Source organism: Podarcis vaucheri (genome assembly GCF_965113315.1).
Source record: "Podarcis vaucheri genome assembly, chromosome: 7".
Classification (NCBI taxonomy): domain Eukaryota; kingdom Metazoa; phylum Chordata; class Lepidosauria; order Squamata; family Lacertidae; genus Podarcis; species Podarcis vaucheri.
Window position 1 is genome coordinate 39,483,596 of NC_138765.1, and position 26,232 is coordinate 39,509,827.

The window sequence follows — 26,232 nt, forward strand, 5'->3', positions numbered from 1 at the left end:
CAGAGTTTGGAACAACTGTGAAACTTACCTAGTTTGCTGAAAGGTGACTGCATAGTCTCCACTCTAAATGACAGAGTGAATTCAATGTTTATCTTGGGTGAAAGGCAGGCGTGGTGGTGTTTCAGGGTCTCCCTCCCAACAGTTCTGTTATTGTATATCTGGGTGAGGAAGGGCAGCAGTGAAGTTGGAACTATGCTGGTGCAATGGTAAAGCCAACTGAGTGTCTGAAACCACTCGCCATTTGGAATTCGAGGTACACTGAACATATCTTTTAATTACAGTGGTACCTTGGGCTACAAACGCTTTGGGTTACAGACTCCGCTAACCCGGAAGTAGTACCTTGGGTTGAGAACTTTGCCCCAGGATGAGAACGGAAATTGTATGGTGGCAGCGGGAAGCCCCATTAGTGAAAGCACGCCTCAGGTTAAGAATGGTTTTGGGTTAAGAATGGACCTCTGGAACGAATTAAGTTCGTAACCCAAGGTACCACTGTACTATGTAGTAGTCATACTCTTGACTATTAAAGTGTTGATACAGGAATTCAGCTCCGTATTTGTGTTGCTGAGTTTCTAAAGCATAACTGCTGGCCTAAGCCTCAAAGAGGCTTACTTACAAATAAAGATAGTTTAATCTCTAATAATATAATTTACCAACAACAAGGGTAGGACCTGCAGTAACACCATGTTCTTTCCGTTCTCTGGAATGTGTGGGTGGCTTCAGTATCATTACCTATGTAGAGAAGTCATAACATTTATTATTACTATGACTACTATTGTGTTCCTGTTATTTAATATTATTATGTGTGTTTATATCCCACATTTTTCTACAAGCTCATGGTGGTCTACATAGTTCTTCCCCTCTACATTTTATCCTCACAACATCTCCCTGAAGTAGGTTAGGCTGAGAGTGAGTGTTCAAGATTGCCATCTGAGCTTCCTCGGTGGCTAGGGATTTCAACCCTGGTCTCTGAGACTAAATACACTAGCTCTATATAGCAAGGTAGCATACAAAATAGAGTAAAAACAACTAAAAACTGTTAAAACCAACACAAAAACTAATAGAATATGAATTTTTAGAAACTGTACAGAATGGCCAACCTTTGCAGAATCATATTCATCCTGGCTGGGAAGGTGTTTGCTGCATTAGCCACAGGTTATGGCATTTGCATGACTTGTGAGCAAAGAATGTGTGCAAAAACTACTCCCACGGCACTTAAAGTACAGATAAGAAGGAAGTTCCATTGAGCCTTAGGCAATTTGCTGGGCACACAGTTCTGCTTGCACAGAAAATAAGATTACTGTGTACGTATACGTATACACACACACACACACACACACTCACTCTCTGTATATACAGTAATCTTAACTTGATAAAAATAAGTGGTCTTGCTGTTATGGGCAAGAAAGAATTTCCGAAAAATTAGAATAACTTTAGGGGAAAGTTAGAGGGTCGGAGTGTATGACGAGAGAGAGGCGACAGGAAAGAGCGCCATTCCGGTTCCTTTCCCTGAAAGACCTGCCAGTAGGTGTCGCGCCGCGCCGCTCTCCGACAAACAACCCTTTTCCCTGGCTAGGTGGTGACGTCACCTGCCTCGCTCTGCTCGCCGCGGCGACGTCGCCGCCGTCCTTACGCACTCCGAGAGGCGGTGGGCGTGACCGCCAGTGCCGTTGGCGTTGCGCGCGCAGGCTGCGGCGGGCGGGGCCTAAGGCAGCGAGGCCGGGCCGGGCCGAGCGGAGCTGAGGAGAGGAGTCGCATCCAAGATGGCGCCGTGCGGACGTGTCCCGGCCCGGAGACGCGGGCCGGGCCCTCTCCTCGCCGCCCCTTTCCTCTGGCTGCTCGTGGCTCTCGGGTCAGCCCGGGCACAGCAGCAAGGCGGGGCAGCGGCGGTCGGGGCCGCCCAGGGGTTCCCGGGCCAGCAGCCGGCGGCCGTAGGGGGATTGGGGGGCCAGCCGCTGCCTCAGTTGGGGCTGGGAGCACTCCCGGGAGGCGGCGGAGGCGGAGCTGGGGGCGGCCGTCTGCCCCGCGGGGGCTCCTCGGCGGGAGGCGGCTGGAAGCTGGCGGACGAGCCCGTGTGCCGCGAAGACGTGACCCGCGTCTGCCCCAAGCACAGCTGGGCCAACAACCTGGCCGTCCTCGAGTGCCTGCAGGACGTGCGGGAGGTGAGCGGGTCGGGGAGCCACTCCTAGCTGGTGGGGAAACTGAGGTCGGGGGAGGGGGGAGGGCTTCGGGGCAGTGGACCCCCATGGAGCAACTTTTTTTGCGGCGGGCGGCTGCAGGGAGAGGCCAGCCCAGTGCGGAGCAATGCACATATCCTCTCCTGGCAATTTTAGGAAACCTGCATCTGACCCAGGTTTACCTCTGTCCTCCGTCACTCTCCGGTGTAACCAAGAAGTGGCGTCCAGGATGGAGGTCTGCGGCCAGGACCATGCGCGCATGCATAGCTCCTCCTGGCCTCGGTTGCCAAGAGTTAGGGAGCAAGTGCAGCCCCTTCGCCGGTAGCTCCCTTTCCCTTCTGGCGCAGGAGCAAATCCTTGTTTTCAAGGGAAAAGGCCGAAGGGCTGTACGGGAAAGCGAGGACACTTCTGTGGGCAGAGCCCGTTTTCTGGCTCAAGCAGGCCTGCCGACAGCGGTGTTGCCAATTCCTGGCATTCATAGTTTAAAAGAAAACGGGGAAAGGAGCAGAGAGAGAGAAAACGTTGCTTTTTCAGGGAATTGGCCCAGGTGAATATACTTATCATGATAGGCCCCCCCCATTGTGATGTTCTTGAAGATAAAGCTTATGCTGGGTACTTTTTGAGTAGGGATTGTCTTTCGGTCACACCCTCGTGGCTGGTTGAGTTGTGTTAAACGGAATCAATCCTGCTATTTCTATTCCAACAGAGGTAGACAGCTTGATCCTATAATTCAGGATTGGCAAAACTCCTTACCTGGCTGCTTGCGACAAGAATCTCCTCTGTTTGTCCATGTAGGGAGGCTTTTGCGAATACAAGAGCTTTCTTTTTCTTTCATGCACTATGCCACAAATGACTAATATAGGTAGGTGTGTGTGCGGTCAGGCTAGTAACACTTGTGGCTTTTAATCATAAGTCAACTACAGGTTCACTTTAGCAGCTGTAGAGCAAATAATAGTTTGCAATTTGAGACGCGTATGGGAAAAGTAATTGATCTCTTGCCATAGTGAGTATGGCATTTTGTGTTGGGTCAATACATGTTTTCAATATCAACATGTAATATGCCTATTCTTGAAGCAACCTTAGGTTGACAATCTGTTTCCAGCTTCAGACTAGCTAGCTTGGCAGGAATGTATGAATTCAGAGTTACTGCTGATAGAAATTGTTGTAAGTTTAGCTGGAGTTACTAGATTGTTACACAAGTTATTACTTGTAAACAGAAAAATTGGAACTGAGGAAGCTGCCTTATACTGAGTCAGATCATTGCTCTGTCTAGCTCAGTAGTGTCTACATTGACTGGCAGTGGGGTCTTGCAGGTTTTCATATAGAGGACATTTCCAGACCTACCTGGAGTTGCTGAGGACTGGCCTTGCAAACTGTAGCACACAAAACAGATGCTTTACCATTGCCTTATGGCCTGTCCTGAAGGCTGTTCAACTTGAAATTCTTATCTGTGTTTCTATGGTTCAATATAGGATGTACAAGTCTCAGAAATGACTTAATAACTGCTCATTGTCATTCTTTGAGATACATTCTCTGAATAGAAATTAACCAAATTTATTTTGGGTCTCTGTCTGGCTATTTCTGTGTGTTTTCATAAGAAGTGGGGAAATTTTTAGGAAGCTCTAAGTTGGACATCCTGAGAACCCTAGATCCCAGTGCAACCTAAGTCAGTACAGGAGTGTTTCCCACAATCTTGTAAAGACTGTACAGTGGTACCTCAGGTTACAAACACTTCGGGTTACAGACTCCGCTAACCCGGAAGTAGTACCTCTGGTTAAGAACTTTACCTCAGGATGAGAACAGAAATCACGTGGCGGTGGTGCAGCTACAGCGAGAGGCCCCGTTAGATAAGTGGTACCTCAGGTTAAGAACGGACCTCCAGAACGAATTAAGTTCTTAACCAGAGGTACCAGTGGACTCAGATACACTGTCCCATCACATTAGAGCTACATTGGGCACTTCTGGCAATGCAACTGATTCTGGGAGAAGTCCAAGAAAGAGCATATCAGTTGAACCTTCCAACCCTGGTGAGAAAATGTGCATAGAAATTTGCTGCAAGCAGAAAAGGTTGCTGGTTGTGAGGTTTTGGGGGGGATATATTTTAAAAGTGAACCCTCCGCCAATATTTTAATGAAAGTATGTAAAACACTTATTTTGTGATTAAACTGTTTATAAACTTTTCTAAATAAATGACTGAAACATAGTTTGTTCTTTAAAGTGAGATTGTTTACTTATTTAAATTAAAAGATAAAGAGCCCTAGCAGTCATCTGATGCTGTGACATTAACATTGGATTTGAATTTTTGAATTCATTGTTTAGTATTGCTTTTATAGATGGGTAAGTTCCTGGATTCAGAAAGTGTTTCACTTTCTGGCTGAGCCAAACTAAGTGAAGGCCATGTGAACGAATCACCATTTCCACTCATTCCCTCTTTGCTAGGTTTGTGATATGCAGTATTGCAGGGGTCAGGAGTTCTGTGTCACATTTGTATATCCCTCCAACATCGTTCCTGGCTTGAACTTAAGCAACTAGACTGCATTGCAGGGTTGGATTGAGACACAGGAAGCATGCACAACCACTGATCTAATGGCCCAGCATACTGTTTTGATGCTGAGGAGTGGAAACAGGGTCCCATATACGTCCCTCTGTGTGCAGGTGCTGTGCCTGAACAAGTATGAATTATGTCTGGATGGTTTCCTATCTCTTGGTGTCATTGCTTGGAGTGCAGTTCAGAAACTGAACTTTGTGAGTTGACATTCATTGTCAATATATCTTCAGCATGAACAAGCATAATGCAGAATGTGGTATGTATGCCTCTCTGGATTGTGGCCTGTTTCTTACAATGTTTGTAGAGCTTTCAGGTATTTAAAGCACTTCACATTTATTAACTTGTAATCCTTACAACAACCTTGTAATATTACAGTATTATTATCCTCTTTAAAGCAGATAGAGTGTGGTGGTGGGGGTGAAGTAGGTGACTAAGGCTGAGAGACTGGCTTGTTTAAGGCCACCTAGTGAGGTTATTCCAGAGGAGAGAATTGAACTAGAGATATTTAATTACTGATAGCTCAGTCTCTTAGTCATTATGCCTAACTAATTGTAGCTGACACTTGCCGAGTATTTATTGTACAAGTGTGCCCTTTAGTTCTCTGTATGAATGTGCATTAAGATGTAGCAGTATCAGAGAAGTAAAGTTTCGTAAGCCACAGACATAACACTAGTTCTCCACAGTCAAAACTCCTAGAGGGTGCTGCAGCCTTCATTGGAGGGGTGTGCAGAGTCAAAGTGCTTGCTCGTGTATGTCACAATATGTTATGTACTGATAATGGGTACATAATTTAGCTAAATAGACAATTTTGTTGCTAAATTAATACTGTGATTTGTTGATTATATTATAGGGATGTCCACACACTCACCAGCAGCCACCTGCAATATAGAGATATACTCACCTTCCTTAAAGAATGATTGCATGGGTTACTAAAATGTACTTGAAAAGTTTTGTTAGACACATGGAGTTACTACATCCACATGATCACACTGGGGATTTCAGATTCCTACATCTGAGTAATTGCCTTCCTTTTAAATTTACAATTTTCTGATTTACCTGTATATTCTACTGAATTCAGTAATGCTTACTCCAGATTGGTGTGCATAGTTTGTAAAACATTGTAGCTTCAATTCAGTAACATATTTTTGCAATTTATATTGTTCCCACTCTGTGCTACATTGTACAAATTTGTTTTATCATTTGTACACTAATCCTATACTGTATACACATGACTATGTCTAAGGCCCATTGAAATAACTGGGACTTCCAAGTGGGTTGTGCTGTAATCATTTTAATTTCATACCCTTAATTTAAGGGGTGGGAACTAGGAACCCTTTTTCTATGGCATAAAAACATTTAAAATGTTACATTCCTTTCTCACTTTCTTGTCTTGTATCATCAGTTAAAAATCCAATAGGTAGTGTAGCAGTGAGAAATTAATGTAAGCAAACTTGAGTTGGCGATGTAGTGGTATGGCAGAACAGAATGTCTAGGCATACTTTTTTAATAACAGTACAAAGCTGAAAATGAATGAACTGCAGCTAAAATCTTATATTCATTTTTCACATGGTCTCCTCCTCATTTGAAGACTGCAAAAAACAAAGCCATGTTTCCCTTGCCTGCCCCCCTAATATTCTTAAGAGGGTCTCTTCTCCAGTCTTTAGAGAGTGGCTGGAAGTGGGGAGGCAGAAAAAAGGTCCTCTTTTCCTTCCACTCTGCAGTTTTAATCTGAAATTTTAGGAGCAGTACTGCACCCAGAGCTCAAAAACTGCTCATGCTAATGAAATTCCATTTTGCAAAACATGCCTAGAACAATGGGAGGTTCGAACGCTGTTCACATCATCAAATTCTGTTGAATTGGAATGTCACCCAGAGGGTTCAGTTTTTTAGCCTAAGTGTTTCTTGTGCTGCTATCTGATTTGTGTGTGTTAAGAGCTGTCAAGTTGCTTTAAATTCAGTAGATAACCTAATATGTGTAATATTTGTGATGGGTGTAGACTGTTTTTGACATCTGTTATCTTCATAGAGCTGCCGCCGTTCTGTGGTGTGCAGGATCCTGCTTTGTCTGGAATTTGAAGTATTTGTCACATACTGACCTAGTTTATTTAGAAAATGGATAAGCCACTTAATCAAAGAGTGTTCTCTGGGTTTGGGTGTAATGTTCCTGGTCCAACAAAGTATAGCTTGCTGGAGTGGAAAAGAGCAACAAACTTAAATAAGTGCTTCCTTATCACAACCTCCAGTGGAGACTGTTCTGTTAAATCACAGTTTCTCCATTACATTGCAACAGGAAGACTGGTTTTAACAAACCAGAAAAACTCTGTTTTGCAGCTGGGAATGAGAGAGGAGGATATGGGGGAAGGAATGCTCTTGCTCATTGCTTGTTCCAAGAACATGGACCAAAAAGTGTTAAGTGTGAGCTGGGTCAGTGTGCCTTTTGCTTGGATGCTGTCTTGTACCTTCTTGTGGAACAGAGTGCTTTTTTTGCCCACTTCTGCCAATAAGTAACAGAACCTTTCAGAAAGGTGCCCAGAAAATTTATTAGTCCATTAGAAACATTACCCGTGCTATTGGCATGTACCTCTGGACTGCAAAGCATCTTGAACAGTGAGTCTGATATGTTTTGTCTTAAAGGAGTTGTATATATTTATTTATACTGATAAACAATTGTCCAAAGAGAAAGATAAAACAACAAGCTCAAATCATTTTTTTATTTTTTATTGATTACACTTTATAGCCCACCTTTCCCCCCAAGAAGTTCGTGGTGCACATAGTTTTCCCTCCCCAACTTATCCACACAATAAATTTGTGAGGTAGGTTAGACTGAGATACAATGACTGGCCCAAGGTCACCCAATGAAATTCATGGCTGAGTAGGGATTTGAACTCTGGTCTCCCACGTAGTTCAACACTCTAACCATTACAATACACTTGCCCTTCTTTTAGGTCCCACTGCATTCAGGTAAGTGTGAGGACTGCTGCCTCAGAGTAAGTCCTCAATGAGACTTTCTTCTGAATAGACATATTATATATGTGTAAGTCTTGTTACCAGATGGACAATGAACTGATGAAAGGTGAATGTGAAAATAGAACGTTAGTAAAATTTGCAAGTGTCACGTAACTTCAAGAAAAAAGGTGAATATTTTGCAGCGATTCTCAGATAGTTTAGCTTAAAGTAATTTGCAGTAACAAAGTTGTTGATGACAACAATTTGTAGGTCACTATTTGATCTTAGTTTAATAAACCTGCTGAGCCTGAAACCCTTGACTTCATTTGTGTCCATGAAGTTATGGGTAGAGTGGATGACTTGTAAATACCACCTTTATCCCAGAAGGGGATGCAGTAACAAAACATCAGTGCTCAACAGGATTGCTGTCCTTGGGTAGATTAGGAGCAGAGCATTGCATTAATGATAAATTAGCAGAGTTTTGTCTTCTGTCCCCTGCAACTCTTCTCTGTGCTAAAATGTGCTATTATGCCTCTTGCATATTGCAATAACTTTTCTGGGTTTAAAAGTAAACCTACATGTGTTATTACAAATTGGAATGTGGCTGCTTCAGTGAACTAACCAATTAAGTGTTGATCAAGACTTTTAAAGCATTAACATTGTAAGAATAACAAAGAAAATCACCAATGAGTTGGATACTTATGCTAATTACAAAAAAAGACTGTTGTTACTGCCTTCCTACATAACACTAAGCAACAGTTTGTTTAAGAGTTGTCTCATAGATGAGCAAACAAGTCATGACTTACTTTTCCAGAGCTTGGTTTATTTTCCTGCCACTGTTGCTTTTGTAGCTTGGTGAGTGTTTGGGGTTGGATGGCTAAACCAACCACTCAAAGTAGTTGACAGTTTTAAAAAATGGCTTATGAACCAATATGATACAAAAAGAAAAATAATGAGGAAGAAAGAAGAAAATAAGCAAATTCAAGCACCAGAGCTTTCATAATGGTACATAATGAAGTTTCCTGCAGAGAGGTGTTATGTAGGAGACAGTTCAGGAGTGTGGGAGGTAGAGCCAAATGGCTGCTGATCCCAGCCTGGCTGTTGTGCCAAGATGGTATGTCTAAAAAAAGCTACATGGAAAACTTTATGTATGTATATGTTTAATAGGGAATTCCAGCAAGTGTTTGCACGTGTGCCTGGTGTTCTTGAATTGATATCGTGTTTAACTGTTCTTGAATTGATATCATGTTTAACTGTTGTGTCATTGTAAAATGTTTTGAATGCCTATATTCTTTTGCCTGTGCCTTTTGCAATAAGACAGGCATGATAACTTCCTGTCAGTATGAAAATTTAAGTGAGCAGATGGTGCCTGGAGATTTGCAGCAGTGTCACTAGAAGAGTTTCAGTCATTAAGCAGTTAGTATAGCTGTTTAACTCATTAGTTAAGGCTCATTAATGGGTAGTTGCCAATAAAAATGTAGTAAGCAGGTAGTTTACCTATTTCCAGCAGAGTCTGGACAAGATTCTCATGTTCACACTTGTATAGCTTGAGTAAGAAGCATGAACTGAAGCAAATAGGGATTGATGTACTCTGAGGATGTGTCTTAAGCCTTTGGAGGAAGGGAAGCTGATTAGAGTGGTCTTCTTCCCTAGGCCCCTGCACTGCAGTTTGATTAGTTAAGGTAGATAATCCCCACTCCTGCATCTCTCTAACCACAGGGTAATAGATTGCTGTGGTGATGAGTCATGCTTGTGTTTTAACTGCTGTTACTTGAATGCTCTGGCAGTTCTATTCCTTTTCACTTATCTAGTTTGAACTGTGTTAAAACTGTGTTTGCTTTCATGCTCTGAATGAATCTTCTAGAAAACTCATTGTACTTGTTTTTCCCCTCAGTATGTTGCAGGTTCCACGGAATCTGAGCTGAACAGATACTTCAGGGAAACGCAGTAAAAGTAACGGATTTGGATTCCACCTTTGTGCAGGAATTGTACAGAGAAATAGTGTTCTTCCTTAACCAAACTTTTACTAGGTGCACATGATTTCTTAGAACAGTTGTGCCTGTTAGAAATTATTCATATGCAGGCTGAGAACAAGTGGGATAAGAAAGGTTGTTTCTCAACATTCTGTGTCCTTGGTCTTCATGGCCTTCAGTGTGTTGGTGGTGAAGCTGATTCACTTTCTTGGGATAGGTGGTTGGAAGTGATCTCTATGTTCTTCCCAATCGTAACTCTGGCAAAGTGGGATTTGTCATGGCAGGGGTCCCCAGAGTGTCTTTATTAATTTCTTTAGAAATTTTTATAGATTTCCTTAGAAGAATTTACATGGCTTAATAAGAAAACTCTTAAGCTGCCAACATTGCCACTATTTTTGTATGTGCAAATGCTATGGGATATCTGTTTAAAAAATGGTAGCTGTCACCTGCCTGACATTGTGGCTTGGAGTTGGTGAGTAGGATATTTGCGGTTTTAGCAACAGCACAGGAGAACTAGAATGAGAATGTTGAAGGTATAAGCAGCGTTCAAAATTAGCTAGGTGCTAGTTGCATTTTAAGACAGGCTGCTGGCCTTTTGCGAGGCAATGAAGATGTCCGGGTGCCTAACATCTCCATCTGGCTGGCTGGCATGAGCAATCAGTTGGTCTGCAGAGCAGCAGGCCTGCTGCACAAATCAGCTAATCTGTGGGGTAGCAGTGTCCCATAGATCACCTGGCTTACACAGCACAAAAGAGGCATACCTTTTGGTGCTGTGAGCCAGGTGAATCTCCTCACCTGGCCAGCTGCTCCAGCTCCTCAGCCTCCAGTGGCTCCACTTCATCCAGGAGGCTTGTATTCTCCTTGACTCCCTCTACTGCTGAATTGTCTGCTGGCACTAGGCTGCTTCCTGTTGTGCTGTTTTCGCTCAACAGAGGCTGCTTGGGCCTGGCCTTGTTTGGGCAAGCCCTGCGGCAGACAGTTGCTCCTGGTGGTGGCAGGGGATGGCAGCAAAGTCAGCCAAGAAACCTTTAAGGGCTGCCGCCTGGAGCTCCACTGGCACTGTGGATGTGGAGCTGCTTGTTCTGCTTCTCCAGCTGCCTCTCCAGCTCCTGCACTTGGGCATCGGGTTCACATTGGAGTTTATTTCCTCCATGGTGCCCCATGACTCTACCCAACCCCGTGACCCTCTCTGCTGCTTCCTTCTCACCCCCCTATTCTTCCTCCCTCCCTTTCTCACCATTGCCTTCTGTACTCTTCTACTCCAACAGTTTCAGAGTTAAGGCTAGGGGGGGACTTAGTTTCAAATTGTTTGTTTTGCCTATTAGTTCTGTTTTGTGACATTGCAGGTGGAACAAGGCCTTCCTTGAGGGATTTCTTGTAGATCTCTGTTTTCTCTTTGGCCCAATGCTTTATTCTCTTTCTTAGGTTAGATCTGGTACGAAAACATTTACAGTGGTACCTCGGGTTAAGAACTTAATTTGTTCTGGAGGTCTGTTCTTAACCTGAGATACCACTTTATCTAATGGGGCCTCCTGCTGCTGCTACGCCGCCGCCGCACGATTTCTGTTCTTATCCTGAAGCAAAGTTCTTAACCTGAGGTGCTATTTCTGGGTTCTGTAACCTGAAGTGTCTGTAACCCAAGGTGCCACTGTATTTGAACCAGAACAAAGAAGCAAGCAATTTTGGGCACATGGTGATCTTAAGTGCGTAGGCTTTTGCTGGCAGATGCTTAGCCTGTCTTGTGTCAAGTAAATATATATCTCCTATTTCAGATCTGGTGTTGAGCATACTTTGCAAGTTTCCATTTTAGTTTAAAGAAAAATCTCCCTGTTATTTGATGTCCCTAAAGTCTATGGATCAACTTTTGTGAAACCCAAAGTTTCTGATCTTTTCAGAATTAAATACATACTGTTTTATAGAAAACATTTTAATGGAAACAAGCAATGCTGAAAAGTGCCCAGATGATACGGAAATAACTCATTTTGTAGTGATTATGTAAAGAGGGAGGAAAAGGCTATCTGAGATGAATAGGGAGGAGATTCTCACCTAATTTACATGTAGGATAACTGCTGGGTGTTCTGATTCTGCCCTGTGCTGTGTTAATGTCCTTTGTGAAGAAATCCTCATATGTGTGAGAGCAAAGGTCCTGCTGCTTTTGTTCTGTGAGTCAGTTCATAGTTCTATGTTAGCACTGAAGCAGGAGGCAGAAAATTGTATCAGCTATTTCTGGAAGGTAGGATGAGGGGAGCAAGGAGTCCAGCTTAAAGATGGCATGAAATGTTGCATTTGTGTACTGTATGTGTGTTAAGCTTTAGTTCCACCAAAGAGAGTAAGAGAGATTCTCTCATAAAGTTAAGAGACATAATACATTTATTTGGGTATGTGTGTGACTCTGCAGGGTGGCATTGCATATTGGCGCCCTTATGCCTTAAGGAGAATAAATGGAACCAGGCTGTAAACTGTTCTACCCTTTTGCATTAGCTTCTCATGATCAGAGCTATAATTTATTGTTCACTGATCTGTGTCTTCAATTAACCAATATTGACTCAGCTGAACCTTCCATTAAGGAATGAATATTCACTGAGAAGCTTGAATGTGGCAACTACTGGGCTAGTTTGGATTATCTCCATATCTGTAAGCCTGCACTGGCCCTGTTTAGCAGCTGTGTAACCAAACCAGTGATCTGAACCATACTGTGATGCTCAGTCAAATGACAGATTTCTAATAGTACAGGTATAAGCCCATGCATTTACAGACAAATGTGTGTTTTGGGGGCTCATCTGCTGTAAACATTGGTTGGAAGAAAAATATCAAAATATAGGCCTTATTATAGGGAAGGTGTCTGAGAGTGAGCTGTCATATTGGATGGTGCTGCTCATGTTCTTGTGGAAGGACACAATCTTCTTCTGAAGCTCAGGTGGGCATCCTATCTTGTTGAGCAGTGTGAAGAGCCCTTTTTGGCTGATGAGGTCAAAGACCTTTGTCAGGCCTATGAAGACTATATACAAGGGCATCTCTACTTTCAGCATTTTTCCTGCAGCTGGCGCAGTAAGAAAATCATGTCAAAGCCCCATTGTGACTTTGGATAGACCCTAGTATGATGATGTGTGGAATAAAGCTGTTTGCCCATATACGTGAAGCACGAATTCAAAGTGTAGGTGCAAAGAGCAGCTAGAATTAGGGTGTGGAATGCAGGACCTGGAAAACGGGTACAAACTAGGTGGGCTTTTTTTGGGGGGGGGCGATTCCTTGTGTGCCTGTGCACAGTCAAAAACGTTTGAGTGTTGGCTTGCAATTCTTGAACTGTTTGATCTATTAATATGTCTAACCCAATATGCTGTCGTGTGTTGTGCTGTTGCCTCCAGATGCAAAATGGACATTGTGGCCTTTTCACTATTATTTTGCTCTTAAAGTCTTTCAAAAGATATCTTTTTTTAAAAAAGGCAAATGAGAATAAATTAAATGCCAGCATCTGTATTGTATTTGTAGAAGCACTTTGGTGTCCATCTAAGTAAGTTTCCAAATGAGAGTACCTTTGGGAAATGTGCAGGTTAAGTCACATAGGAAGCTCCTTGATCTCAGTCTTGTCCATACTGACTGGCAGCAGCAATATTTCAGACCAGGAGTTTTCCCAGACCTACCATATAATAATGGGGAAAAAATGTTTTCACCTTTGATGCACAGTGGAGAGCATACTTGACTGTAGACAGATTGCTCTCATGTATAAACATGCAGCCACCAACAGTAAGGAGGAGAGCACAATTGTTTGATGGCTAAGATGTGAGGTATACAAGATGATCCTCAAACTTTGATTATATAAATGACAACCGGGGGGGGGGGAGTGCATCATGGATTACTGCAAACTGATGCAAAAGTAATACATGTTGCAAACTGAACAAGTGCATAGATGCTTTCAACATTACTGCCATAACTTTCAACATTACTGCCATTGTGGTCAGAACAACAAACCTGTCAAATGCTTATGTTACCGTTGCCTTTGGCTTACTAATGACATTGATATTCTGACCACAGTAATTTCACATGCTCTTGAAGAAGGAATGCAAAATGCAGTCAATTAGGAAACCTGCAAAGGTTGAGCAGGCAGAACAGTGCAATACTGAGTTGGTCTATGTACAGGGATTTTATAACTCACAGCAAATCTTAATGATATATGTGGTTGTTTGGATTTGAGAGTTTTTGTTTGAGGAATATAAGTGATATGATCATGTATCCTCACAATTCCAGCTAATGAATGAGTTGAGAATCCAAGTATCTTCCAAAGTGAAAGTATTGACTACTAATGTCTCTCCTTTTTTGCTGAAGGATGCACTTGGACAGACCTTTTGTTGAGTGTGCGGTGCAGGTTGTCATGACTATTTTGGCACTTTTCAGTGATTAATGGATCCACTGACTTCTGTACAAAGTGTGCTGTGCAGAGGTGTTGAACAGGACAAGATCGGTCATTTCTGAGTTAGTTAGATATATTGACAGTTTCTCCAGTAAGATGGCAGCTGACAGGCATGATATGCAAGCACTTGTTAAGACATAGCTGCTACTTACTTGACAAATTTGTGGTTACTGTGCTCAGCAGAACTCAGCAAGAGGCTTCCCCCTTGTGTTGGCTTAAATTTATTAAACATTTATACACAGTTATATAATATTTGTATTTTGAAAAGCAGTTCACAAACTAGGATAACAGTGAAACTCATAACATGCAATCTATGAGCAAGATGAAGGCAGCACAGGAGCAAAGTCATATAATGATCAAAGGCCAGTAGAAGCAAAAGTGTTAGTTAGCAGGGAAGATATTGTGTGGTGTTTTCTTGGCAGAGGATCCACAAAATTGGGTCTGCAACAGGGGAGGTCCTACTTCTAGTGGATGTTAGCCTCGTGCAGTGGAATTCATTAGAATATCTTAGGTACTGGTGGATTTGTATGGGAGAAGATGTTCTCTGACAAAATCAGATTAAATCCAATTGACAGCTAGTGCTAATATTTCAAAACAGGTTATATATGTGCACCTGGATGTAGATATGTAGACATGTAGACATGTAGATGTGAATATCTGTCTATACCTGCTAACATGCAGGCTGCCACTAGCTAATATTTCTAAATAATTTTGAAAAAGCAGCTCTGGTACTGGCCAGCTCTTCTATCTTTTTAGCAGAATTACGGTAGATGCTAATGGCTTTGGGTTTTCTCTCTTTCCCTGTAACACTGTGGCTGGTTTAGCTTGATGGACCATCTAGAGCAGTTTGCTTTGTATGTCTCTTTCTGCACAATTCATGCTCTCCAATTATGCTGTGGGTTGCCAATAGAGTTTAATAGACTTCAGCTGCCTGTTGGTTCCTGCATGATTATTTTTTGTAGTTCAGCGTGCTGGGGTTGTCTTGGATCTGCACTATGATGTTGATCAGGACTGCTGCTCATTGGCCAAAGTCTCTGGGTTGATTGAAGGAAGGAGTCCAGATAGTATACTTGCATGCTTTCAGTTCCACTGACTGACAACTGCTGTGTGCTGAACCCATGGGGTTCACATTTAAACCACAGTAAGAGTAAATGTATGTAACTAATGTCAAGCCAAGAAGTATATCTTACTGGTGAGGGGGTAGTATTAGGGGACAGGAGGGAGGGAGCTGCTTGGCATCCATGTTGTTGTATCTCCTGATATTCTAACCAGAATAGAATATAGAATTGTAGATTTGGAAGGGCTCATGGGGCTCATGTAATTCAGCTGCTTGCAATGCAGGAATCTTTTGCCCAACATGGTGCTTTAACCCTGTCTCATGCTCTACCAACTGAACTATCATAGCATAGTCCGTTGGGATTCCTGCTAACTGAGCTCTTTTTAAAAGTTCTGTTCACTTTTTTAAAAAATGAAGCAAATGGCTTCACTCAAAGCAGTTACAGATGTTGCAGTTCTTAGTAGGAGGGAGCCAATCCAGGTGGGCTTGTACAATGAAAATGCTGACCGAGGGAAAAAAATTCCTCCCTCTAGCTCAAATGTATGAAAAATCTTGTTTCATAGCAAGACTTTGCAAAGGAAAGCCAGAACAAGACATTACTAAAAGCAAAAGCATAATTAGTTATGCTCAGTGTAACAGCCGTGAAAACTGTGCTGGGGACACTTTTCAACTTCAGTCTTCTTGCTTGCATGAGTCTACTCTGTTCCTCCTACTAAAGGAGTGTCAGTGCTAATGCTTGGGCTGATGGGAGTTGTAGTCCAAACATCTGAGGGTACCAAGCAGGCAAAGACCGGTCTATGCTTAAATGAAATGATCTGGTAGGGCTTTGAGACCAGTAAAAGGTGAACAGGAACTTCAGTTGGAATTTCCAGTATTTGCGGATATTTGAAGAGTAGCTAGTTCTAAGGTCTCTAAAACAGTAGTTATTGCTGTAAATCAGTGTTTCCCAACCGGTGTTCCGCGGCACACTAGTGTGCCGTGAGACACCGGCTGGTGTGCCGTGGGAGGGAGGCGGGCGAGTCGGGCGGCGAGAGGCGGCGGCAGCGAGGATCCGCGTCGAGCCGGGGGCGGCTCCGCGGTGGTGGTGCCGAGCGGCGGGGCAGCGCGCGCAAAAGGGAGGAGCGCGAGACAGCGGAGGAGGAGGAGGCCGGCATGTCCGGGCAGCAGCAGCAACAGCAGCAGCAGCAACTCCCGGCGACGGCTCCTCCTCCGCCCGCTATCGCCGCCACCACCACAACAGCCGCTGCCGCCTCAGCTGCCGCCGTCCCTCAGTCCCTCGCTCTGCTGCCTCCTCCCACCCCGGCAAGGGGAAGGGAAAAAACGTTCACTTTTGTGCGTCCCTCCCGGCGTAACGCTGCGCGCTGACGTCACGGGGCGGGGCTTAAATGGTGGTGTGCCGCGAGATTTTTTTCCGGTAAACAGGTGTGCCGTTGCCCAAAAACGTTTGGGAAACACTGCTGTAAATAGATGGTAGGGAGCAATCAGTGGAATATAAGTATATGTTATAGTCTGTCTTTCCTTGTGAAGTCTAAGGCAGTTAACACAGTAATAAAATGCCACAAACAAAAAACACCATTAATAACGAACCACTTAGAATAGCTCAATTGGGAGTGTGGCGCTAATTATGCTGCGGTTGCAGGTTTGATCCCTGAAAGGGCAGCTGCATATTCCTGCATTGCAGGGAGTTGGGCTAGATGATCTTCGGGGTCCCCTCCAACTCTATGATTCTAAAAAACGGCAGCAATAACAATGGAATAGATTTGTATGAGTATAATAAGGCTGAGCTGTACGACCCATCCTTGGGAAAAGGTATTGACACAGCAGCGGAAGGCTGATGAGAGCTCCCTAGGCAGGGAATTCTGAGTCTAGGCACAACAACAAAGAAATGTGGACTTGGAGCAGACAAGAGGGTCCCTCTGTCAATGATCTTAATGAGCCAGGCAGGCTCACATATGGAGAGGAGGTCCTTCAGATATCTTGCTCATAAATCAGAAGACTTTAAAGGTCACACATAACCAGCCTTTTCAGTTAGCCTGGAAACAAATAAGAGAGCTGGTGCAGCAGTTTCAACGGTGAGGTTAATCAGCTACCTGGCTGCCACGTTTTGAACAAGCTACAGCTGCTGGACTCTTTCAAAAGCAGTCCCACATACAATGCATTTTCTCTGCATGCAGACCACCAATACAACGGTCCATTAATTTCAACGTGTTTACCTTGAATATTATTTTCTAAGGTTTAAAAACCAAATTCTAGTTATTTTTTAAATAGCCCATTCAAGTCTGAAATCGGCCTTATTTGTAGTTAATGGGTGTTGAGAAGGTACTGAGATGAGAGTAAGCATCAAAATTTTAAAAGTATGGGCAATCTACTCCCACCATCTGCTTTTACAAGGGATGATTATTGTTGTGCCATCTTAAGGGACTACCATGCCTTTACCCACTACTTCATTAGTGTCCCAGTAGTGTAAGGTGCTCACAAACAAATTAGTTGGGTTGTTCTTGGCACTTAAATGAAATGTGAACCCTTTTAGACATAGGCAAGGCAAGTGTTGCTTCATCATTGTGAGATTTTCTAGAATCCTGTGGCTTCTGGCCACATGAAGTCTCAGCTGAGGGTCCCTCTGGGACTTCCACCAGAAGGTTGCCAAGCTGTTATTGCATTACCTTGTGCTCTGCTCCCTTTGTGGCCTTGGCTGAATTTTTTTGGGCAATTTGGACAATGACTTTTTGTTGGAAGTGCCTTGCCAGTCACTTGGACGTGGGTAGCTTGCGTCAAAGTCTCTTTTCTAATTAAACTTTCCTTTTTAAAATATTTGATTTAGGCTGGCTTTTAAACTAATTAATTTTAAAAATAAAGTCTGGAAGCATCTTAAAGGCTAATGGAATAATAAAAGCTTTCATGAACAATCTACCAACTGAGGATAACATTTCACACATCTGCTGGAGTGGGCCATGGCCCGCAAAAGCTTCTGCCACATAGATTCTGTTGGTCTTTGCAATGCTACAATAGACAAACACACCTGTCTTTTGATAATTTGTCACTATGATTAATTTAACATAGGCTTAATGAACTGCAACAGCTCAATGACTGCATCTTTTGGGTGATCTTGAAGGAAGCGGACCACAGCCTTCCGCTGTGGAGAACTTAGTAGCAAGCAAGCATGCTGCTACTTGTTGCTGGAAGGGATAAGTATTCTTCCTTTTCAACAAATTTACCAAAATGTTATCTATTTGTAATAGAGCATAAAGGTTGCCAGCCTGTCCCCAGAAGTGCCCTAACTCATAAAAGTATGCCAAAATACAGTCATACCTCCGTTTACGTAACCCCCTGGTTATGTAAACTTCGGGATGCATGCGCGGCAAACCCGGAAGTATTTTACCGGCTTTCGCCACATGCGCAGAAGCAGTCCTCAGGTTGCGGAAACATCAGGATTCGACTGGACCTCCGGAATGGATTCTGTCCGCAATTGGAGGTACCACTGTATCTTGTGTAAATTAATATGCCTGTTTATTCTAGTTGGGGGTTTATTTGCACAGGGACGCGGGTGGCGCTGTGGGTTAAACCACAGAGCCTAGGACTTGCCGATCAGAAGGTTGGCGGTTCGAATCCCCACGACGGGGTGAGCTCCCATTGCTCGGTCTGCTCCTGCCAACCTAGCAGTTCGAAAGCACGTCCAACTGCAAGTAGATAAATAAGTACTGCTCCGGCGGGAAGGTAAACAGTGTTTCCGTGCGCTGCTCTGGTTCGCCAGAAGCGGCTTAGTCATGCTGGCCACATGACCCAGAAGCTGTATGCCGGCTCCCTTGGCCAGTAAAGCGAGATGAGCGCCACAACCCCAGAGTTGGCCACGACTGGACCTAATGGTCAGGGGTCCCTTTACCTTTACCTAATGCATGAGACATTCTAAATTTCAAAGAAAATGATTCAGCCATCTGTATTGCGGAAGATGAACTATGATTCGAGTTGAACGCTGCCAACTTCTGTTATTTTTATTTATCAGAAGGAAAGAAGACAGTTTCTAATTTTGAATGTGTAGGTCATAGAATCATAGGGTTGGAAGGGACCACAAGGGTTTTCTAATCCAACCACCTGCAATGCAGGAATCTTTTGCCCAATGTGGAGCTTGAACCCATTATCCTGAGATATCCATGCTCTACCAACTGAGCTATCCTGGGTTATGTGAAATATTTTTATCCTGCTCTTCACCCAAAAAGGTTTCTAGAGCTGCTTATAGATCTGTAAAAAAGACCCTGCGTTCACATTTACAGTCTAAAAGGTCTGGTGCTAGAAAAAATATATCCGTGGAGGAATGTTAGGAAGAGTGAAGCTTTAGTTGAGGGGTGAGGAACCTTTTTCATCCAGAGAGACACATTCCCTAGGGGATGTATGCCAGTGGTGGGTAGAATTAGAGGCAAAAGTGGGCATATCAATGGGTTTTTGTATCATAGGGAACAGCACAAAAGCCACCCACTCTCGCATTTCTCTGCAAAACTCATTGGTGAGCCACAATGCTTTAGAACAGGCATGTCCCAACTAGTAGATCCTCAGGAGGTTTTGGTCAATCGTGAATCCCGGCCCCTCGCCCTGCCCTCCATTGTTGCACAGTCTGCAGAACGGAAGACGTCCTCCCTAAGTTCAGCTTTGACCTGAACCCCCCAAAAAGGGGTTTGATCACTGCCAGTTTTTAATTCTGTGAGTAGATCGCAGTCTCTGGGGACTTGGCCACCCTGCTTTAGAGGAACAATGTGAGTTCATGATTCCTTCTTGAGACCATTGCTATGTGACTTCAGTAAAGCTACTAGGATCAGTAAGCATGCATTGCTTAGGGGCTTGAAGAGTCGTAAAATCAGTAGAGGACATTTGGCTTCATTCTTCCTTGCTCTTGATTTTCTTGAGGGAAATCCCACCATTTTTTAACAAAATTGGGGAGGGGGCACTAAAATTTGTTTATGGCCTCTCTGCTTTGTCTTCTTGTCCCACTTTTCCTTGAGTGTTACAGTTCGAATAACCTAAATCCCCAGCTGTGCATACCATGATGGTGATGGACATTTTAGGAAGCAAATTTGACGGCATCTTTTATTGGGATCCAGGAAAAATCCATTGTGGCTTGCTCTCATTATGAATATAGGGCAATCTTTATTGCAGTTCGAGGCTACAGGAGCAGGTCCCACTCACTAGATCAGCATTGCTCAAACTTTGCATACCTGGAGCATAAATCTTTTATTAGAATTAAAACTGGAAGCACATTTACATTCCCCAAAAATTATAAGAACTGACTAAATCAGTTAGAATAAAGGCAGTTCATAATCTTAAAGTATGCTAATGTTTAATGCTTTGCTAGAAGAAGTTTTTATTTGACCAAGAAAATGATATTGTCACTGGAAGTCAAAGTTGAAGAAAAGATATTGGAAGATAAAAGGGGAAAAAATATTTACTTTCATTATTATCATTGTGGATGTGGGTGTGTGGGTGTCTGCACATATGTGTGTTTTTGTATGGAATGTTTGGGAGGAAATAAGATGGTCAATAACAAATAACAAACTAAATATTGATATATGTGGTTTTTATATCTTGATTGTATTTGGTGGTAGTGTGATTGTATTGTTTTTTGTGGCATGGAATCATTATTATTTTAAAAAAGGGGGGGGGGAAAGAAAATGGCATTGTCTTCAACGCAATCCAAATTTCAATGCCAGAAATGTTTGCCAGCTTAATTGTAATGTTCAATCAGAAACAGAAACTAAGCGGGCATTTTAGCAGCTTCATTTACATGTCCCTTGTGAAGAAAACATGAGCTGGTGTTTAGACTAACTCACCTTAACTTGGCAGGGCTAGAAACATTCTGGGTGCTTGGTTGCTCATGCCCTTCCACTGCTGATGCGGATGACTATAAATTTTAAATTTGCACCTAGACCACTGAACAAGATCTTAGGGCTATATATAGGTATCTGTTCCATTGTTAAAATTTATTGCTGGTTTGGGGTATATGGCCAGTCAAGATGTATGAACAAAATTATGCTGATATTTTAAAAAAGAAAAAGTTTAGCTTGGCCGTGTATCCTAGTAGACAGTGTTAGATACGGAGATAGGAATGCTAGGAATCATGTGGCTACTGGGACTAGGCTGTGGGCGCCAAAAAAAAATGTCTAGGTGCCATTTTTTGTTGTTGTTGCCCTCCTACCAAACCAGGCAACCCTGCAAAAAACCAAAAAAAAACAAAAACCCAAAACAAACAAACAAACAACAACTGCAGGGAGAATCTGGGCTGCAGGGTAGCATGGTAGCAAAAGATGCATCTTTTGCTACTGCTCTACCCCACCAAACATTTGATTCACCTGGCTGCGCGACAGCAAAATAAAGACACAGCAAAGACACTTTGCTGTTGCACTGCTGGGCAAATCTGGTGTTTGGTGGGGGTAGCTCTGTGCAGAAAAAGACATGCATCTTTTGCTGCCACTGTGCCCAGCAGACCAGCTGACTGCAGCTAGGCAGGTGGCGATGTTAGGCGCCAAGGGTGGCTTCTGGACATCTTCATTCAGCTGCAAAAGGCCAGCTAATTTTGAACACTGCTAGTAGCAGTTCGAAAGCACCCCCGGGGGCAAGTAGATAAATAGGTACCGCTTACCAGCGGGAAGGTAAACGGCGTTCCGTGTGCGGCTCTGGCTCGCCAGAGCAGCGTTGTCACGCTGGCCACGTGACCCGGAAGTGTCTGCGGACAGCGCTGGCCCCCGGCCTATAGATGTGAGATGGGCGCACAAACCCCAGAGTCTGGCAAGACTGGCCCGTTCGGGCAGGGGTACCTTTACCTTTAGTAGATGAGAAAGCACATGGCTAAAATGCTTTGTTGCTGCCTTGCTTGGAAGAAGCAAAAAACAATTCAGTAGGACCACTGTGGAATAGAGCAGCCCTCTTTTTGTACACTCTCTGTGCTAAATAGGCTTATGGCAAACTGTTTTCAGAGAAGTGGACTCCTTTGTCGTTTAAAAATACCACATCCTGTTTGCTGGGATATGGATCTCATTGAAAGGCTATATAAAGCTTGTCTCTTTCCACCCACTGTGTAGACTGTAGAAAATGAAATGGTCTTCTCCTTTTTTCTCCCCCCCCCCCCGAGCCTTAGCCGGTGTAATAAAATAGTGTATTGCTTTTAGCTATAGTGATATTGCTCAATAGTGATACTGAGTGATACTGATATTTATACTTAAGCTTTTACTGTTTGTAAGTTGTTATGGATGACCTCTGCCTGAAAATGTGTCATATATATCTTCATTTGTTTTTTGTTGATGCAGAAAGGGATTGGAGCATGTTTCCTGGTGAGGGTACTGGGAGGATAAGCAATGAGACAAAAATATTGTGCATTGAGGCACTAAACATAAAACATCACTCTACTTGTGTGATTGTTTGCTTAATTTATTTAAAAATCATGTTATTACTGTATTTTGGTCTCACTTTTCAGACCCACAATTACTGTCGGCCAAAGATAACATTTTTTAAAAAAATCTGGCTTAGAAACTAAAAAGACAAAAGACACACAAGGAAGGTAGTGGAGAGAAAAGGTAGAGAAAGGAGATCAAATTACTGTATTTTTTGTCCCATAGGGCACACCGGCCCATAGGGCGCACATAGTTGTTGTTTTTTTGGGGGGGAGAATAAAGAAATTCCCCTCCCCCAGGCGCGGGGCTGGGGCGGGGGAAGCCCAAACTTCCTCCTCCCCCAGCCCCCAGAACAGGCTGCTATCCGCAAGCCTTGGGAGCCCGGCGGGAGCTCCCCAGGCTTGTGGATATCTACCTGAAGCCCGGGGCGCGCTGCTCAGCATGCCCCAGGTTTCGGGATGCAGGCTGCTATCCACAAGCCTGGGGAGCTCCCGCCGGGCTGCTATCCACAAGCAGACCAGTGGGAACTCCCGCGGGCTCCCCAGGCTTGCGGATATCTGCCCGAAGCCCGGGGCGCGCTGCTTCAATGTGCCCCGGGCTTCGGGCAGCAGGCTGCTATCTGCAAGCCTAGGGAGCCCTGCGGGAACTCCTGCGGGCTCCCCAGGCTTGCGGATATCTGCCCGAAGCCCGGGGCGCGCTGCTTCAATGTGCCCCGGGCTTCGGGCAGCAGGCTGCTATCTGCAAGCCTAGGGAGCCCTGCGGGAACTCCTGCGGGCTCCCCAGGATTGCGGATAGCTTCCTGAAGCCTGCATTCGCCCCATAGGACGCACACACATTTCCCCTTCATTTTTGGAGGGGAAAAAGTGCGTCCTATAGGGCGAAAAATACGGTAATAACAAAGCAGGCACTTTTATCCAGCTTGAGTGGGGCAGGTCTTCCCTGGCTTGAAAGCAGCCGGTGGCTCCTGACCCTTTGGCTGTTGGATGGGGCCATGAGAGTGTCCTTTGCCTTTGCTAACCTCTCCTGTCCCAGGGCAAGAAGCTGTTGAAGCTGCTCTTTCTCTGGCTGACATCTAGGGCCAGGTTCCTCTTCCCCTTGTCAAGATCCTTTCTGGGAACTGGGGGTACAGCCTCTGAGTGGCCCTTGGTCCTCTGGCTGATAGCAGAGGCATGAGTGTGCTTCCATTCACCTCTGCAGCCACAGTGCATAAATATCCTGGAGGGCTATATAAGAATTCTTACAATGCAGGATGTGACCTGAGTCTCTTGCTGAAAATTACACAAGGGTCAGGGTGTTCCAAGATATTGCTGCTGGGTCTCGCCCACTGAGGCAAATACTGATATCACATGGCTGCTTTGCAAGAAGTAACAAGCAGTTGTGAAGGCACAGTGGTTGAACTCAACCTGAAGGACCTTTGCCAAGGAAGCTCAGAGAACAAGCAACCCAGTTCAGATTGAGGGGAAATGCAGAGAGAGGCTCACTGAAGCCTGTGCTGCTCCCATTGTGAAGCTGACGCCTGTGCATCTACAGTTTTGCAGAATCAAGGCTGTTGTGGAATAGCAGTCAGCTTTCCGACTAGGAGCCAGAATGAGTTGCAGTGGAGCTAGCAGCAAGGTGGCTTGGGGCGGGGGGAGCTATGAGGCCGGAGGGACTGAGTGGTTTTTCTGGCCTTTTGATTAGGGATGGGTACAACTATCAGTATTTCATAAATATATGGAGTCATTTGTGCACATGATGCTTTATAGTGTTATAAACAAAGAAGTCCCTACCTACCAAAAGCTAGTGAATGTGAGCAGATGAGCTTACGTGTACTTGAGCATAGTTAATCTAAACACATTACAGTGGTACCTCTGGTTGTGAATGGGATCCGTTCCGGAGCCCCATTTGCAACCTGAAAGGAACGCAACCCTCCTCTGTGCATACGTGTGACATCATTTTGCGCGTCTGCGCATGTGCGAGTGGCGAAACCCGGAAGTAATCCTTTTCCGGTACTTCTGGGTTGCCGCAGGACGCAACCTGAAAAAACATATCATGAAGCAAATGTAACAAGAGGTATGACTGTACAAAAAAAAGATTCGTTTTGCAGAAGGATTTGAAGGGGTAATGGTGTAAATATGGCACTTTGTGATGTGCAAGCAGGCAGTTAAGTGGAAAAGTAGCAGCCGGAGGAGTTCTGATGGAACTTCTGGCTGAGCAGAGACTTCTATGGCTGTGAGTGGTAGTTTTCAGACAGGCCTGGGTGGAGGGAAATTAATACAGCCTCTTTTTATTCCGTTCCACTCTGTCTGGGCGGAGACTTCATAACTTCTGGACTTTTGCTCCAAAGGGAGCAAAATAAAATTCATGAGGGTTTTGTTAGCACTTTTCTTCAAAATTGTAATTCCTAATTGTGAACTGTGACCCATGGACAGGATAAAAAAATTCTGGATGGCCTATGATCTGAAGAGGTCATGAGAAATATTTCATGAATTAAATTCTACTTGGTTTAGTTTGATGGAACCTCTAGTGTACCTTATAAATCTCTGGCTTGTCTACACTTCATTGCTTTATGAAATAACACTATTGCAAAAGCAATACAAGACCACTGTTCCAAAAAAGCAAAACATCCCATGACTGCTGCCTTTCAGTCGAGGCCATTTCCCTGGGCAGCAGAGATTGATTAGATTAGATAAATTTGCCTTTAATCTGTGAATTGACAATCTCTTGTGGTCTGATTTCATCATTTATTTAATAATGCACATTATTCTGAAACAATAGTTTGTGCCTGTTCGTGTGGAAGGAATACAGTGCAACATGACCTGCTCAGAATTAATGTCCCTTTCTTTCTTTTTCCAGCCGGACAATGAAATCTCATCAGACTGCAACCACGTAAGTGTGCTTTTTTCTGTAGGGCTGGCACTTGCTTCTTTATTGATTCAGTGATTTATATTCTGACTTTTTCAAGGTGGCTTAGAATAAATATAACATTTAAAACCAATATCTTAAAAAAAAACACCTTAAAAGAGCAGCACCTCACAACTTATAATTAGACCAGTAGAAAGCCATATGCCAAAGAGAAAATACAGTTTAAAATCCTAATAAAACCAGATATTTAAAGACCTTTTAAAGAAAACAGGGAGGGAGCTGTAAGTGGCATTTATTATTACTTTGCAACATTTGCTTCTGGCAAATTGGCTTCTTTCAGGGATACTAGGCCAACTCCTTTTAAATAGTAAAGGTTCCTGTTTGTTTATTTCTCTGTGATCTATATAGACAATTTAGATTTTTTTGTGACCATCTTGGTAGGAGCATAAGTACTAAATTCAGTCAAGTAGGATAGTATGATGTTTGGGCTTATGTCTGCACAGAAGAATGCCTTGATTAAAATTATACTATTCAGTGGCACCCCAGCTTGTTAAACTGGTGCTGATATTACAATCTTTTTGGTGCAAAGTTAAGATTTCCTTTTTTGCCCAGGCATTTTAAAGTGACTTCATCTTTCTTAGGTCTCATTTTTGCATTTAAGCTGCTGCCCTTTTAGTTTTTACTTTAGAGTGGATTATATTTCCCTGTTGTTGTATTTTAATATTGTTATACATCACCCTTTAGATGAAGGATGGTTAACTTAAAAAATAAATAAAGTAAAGTAAAAAGTGGACTGGAGGACATTCTGTTAATAGGATGACTCTTTCAATGAATTGGGTAGACAGGGCATTTTAAGTCTCTTCCTTCCTGTTCCACTCATCTACCTGAAATAGCTATTCATCGACATAT

The 26,232-nt window shown here is 43.5% G+C and overlaps 1 protein-coding gene across 3 annotated transcripts in view; it reads left to right on the forward strand.

Annotated features, from left to right (window-relative positions):
- Positions 1 to 1,705: 1,705 nt before the first annotated feature.
- The window catches only part of GLG1 (golgi glycoprotein 1), a 65,797-nt gene continuing 41,270 nt past the window's right edge, over positions 1,706 to 26,232 (forward strand). The window contains exons 1-2 of one of the 3 annotated variants that reach the window (XM_082233451.1): positions 1,706 to 2,159; positions 25,315 to 25,347. In XM_082233451.1, the coding sequence (XP_082089577.1) occupies positions 1,761 to 2,159; positions 25,315 to 25,347 (432 nt within the window). In that variant the 5' untranslated portion in view covers positions 1,706 to 1,760. The remainder of the gene's footprint in view (positions 2,160 to 25,314; positions 25,348 to 26,232) is intronic. The other 2 variants (XM_082233449.1, XM_082233450.1) reach the window with 2 other exon arrangements.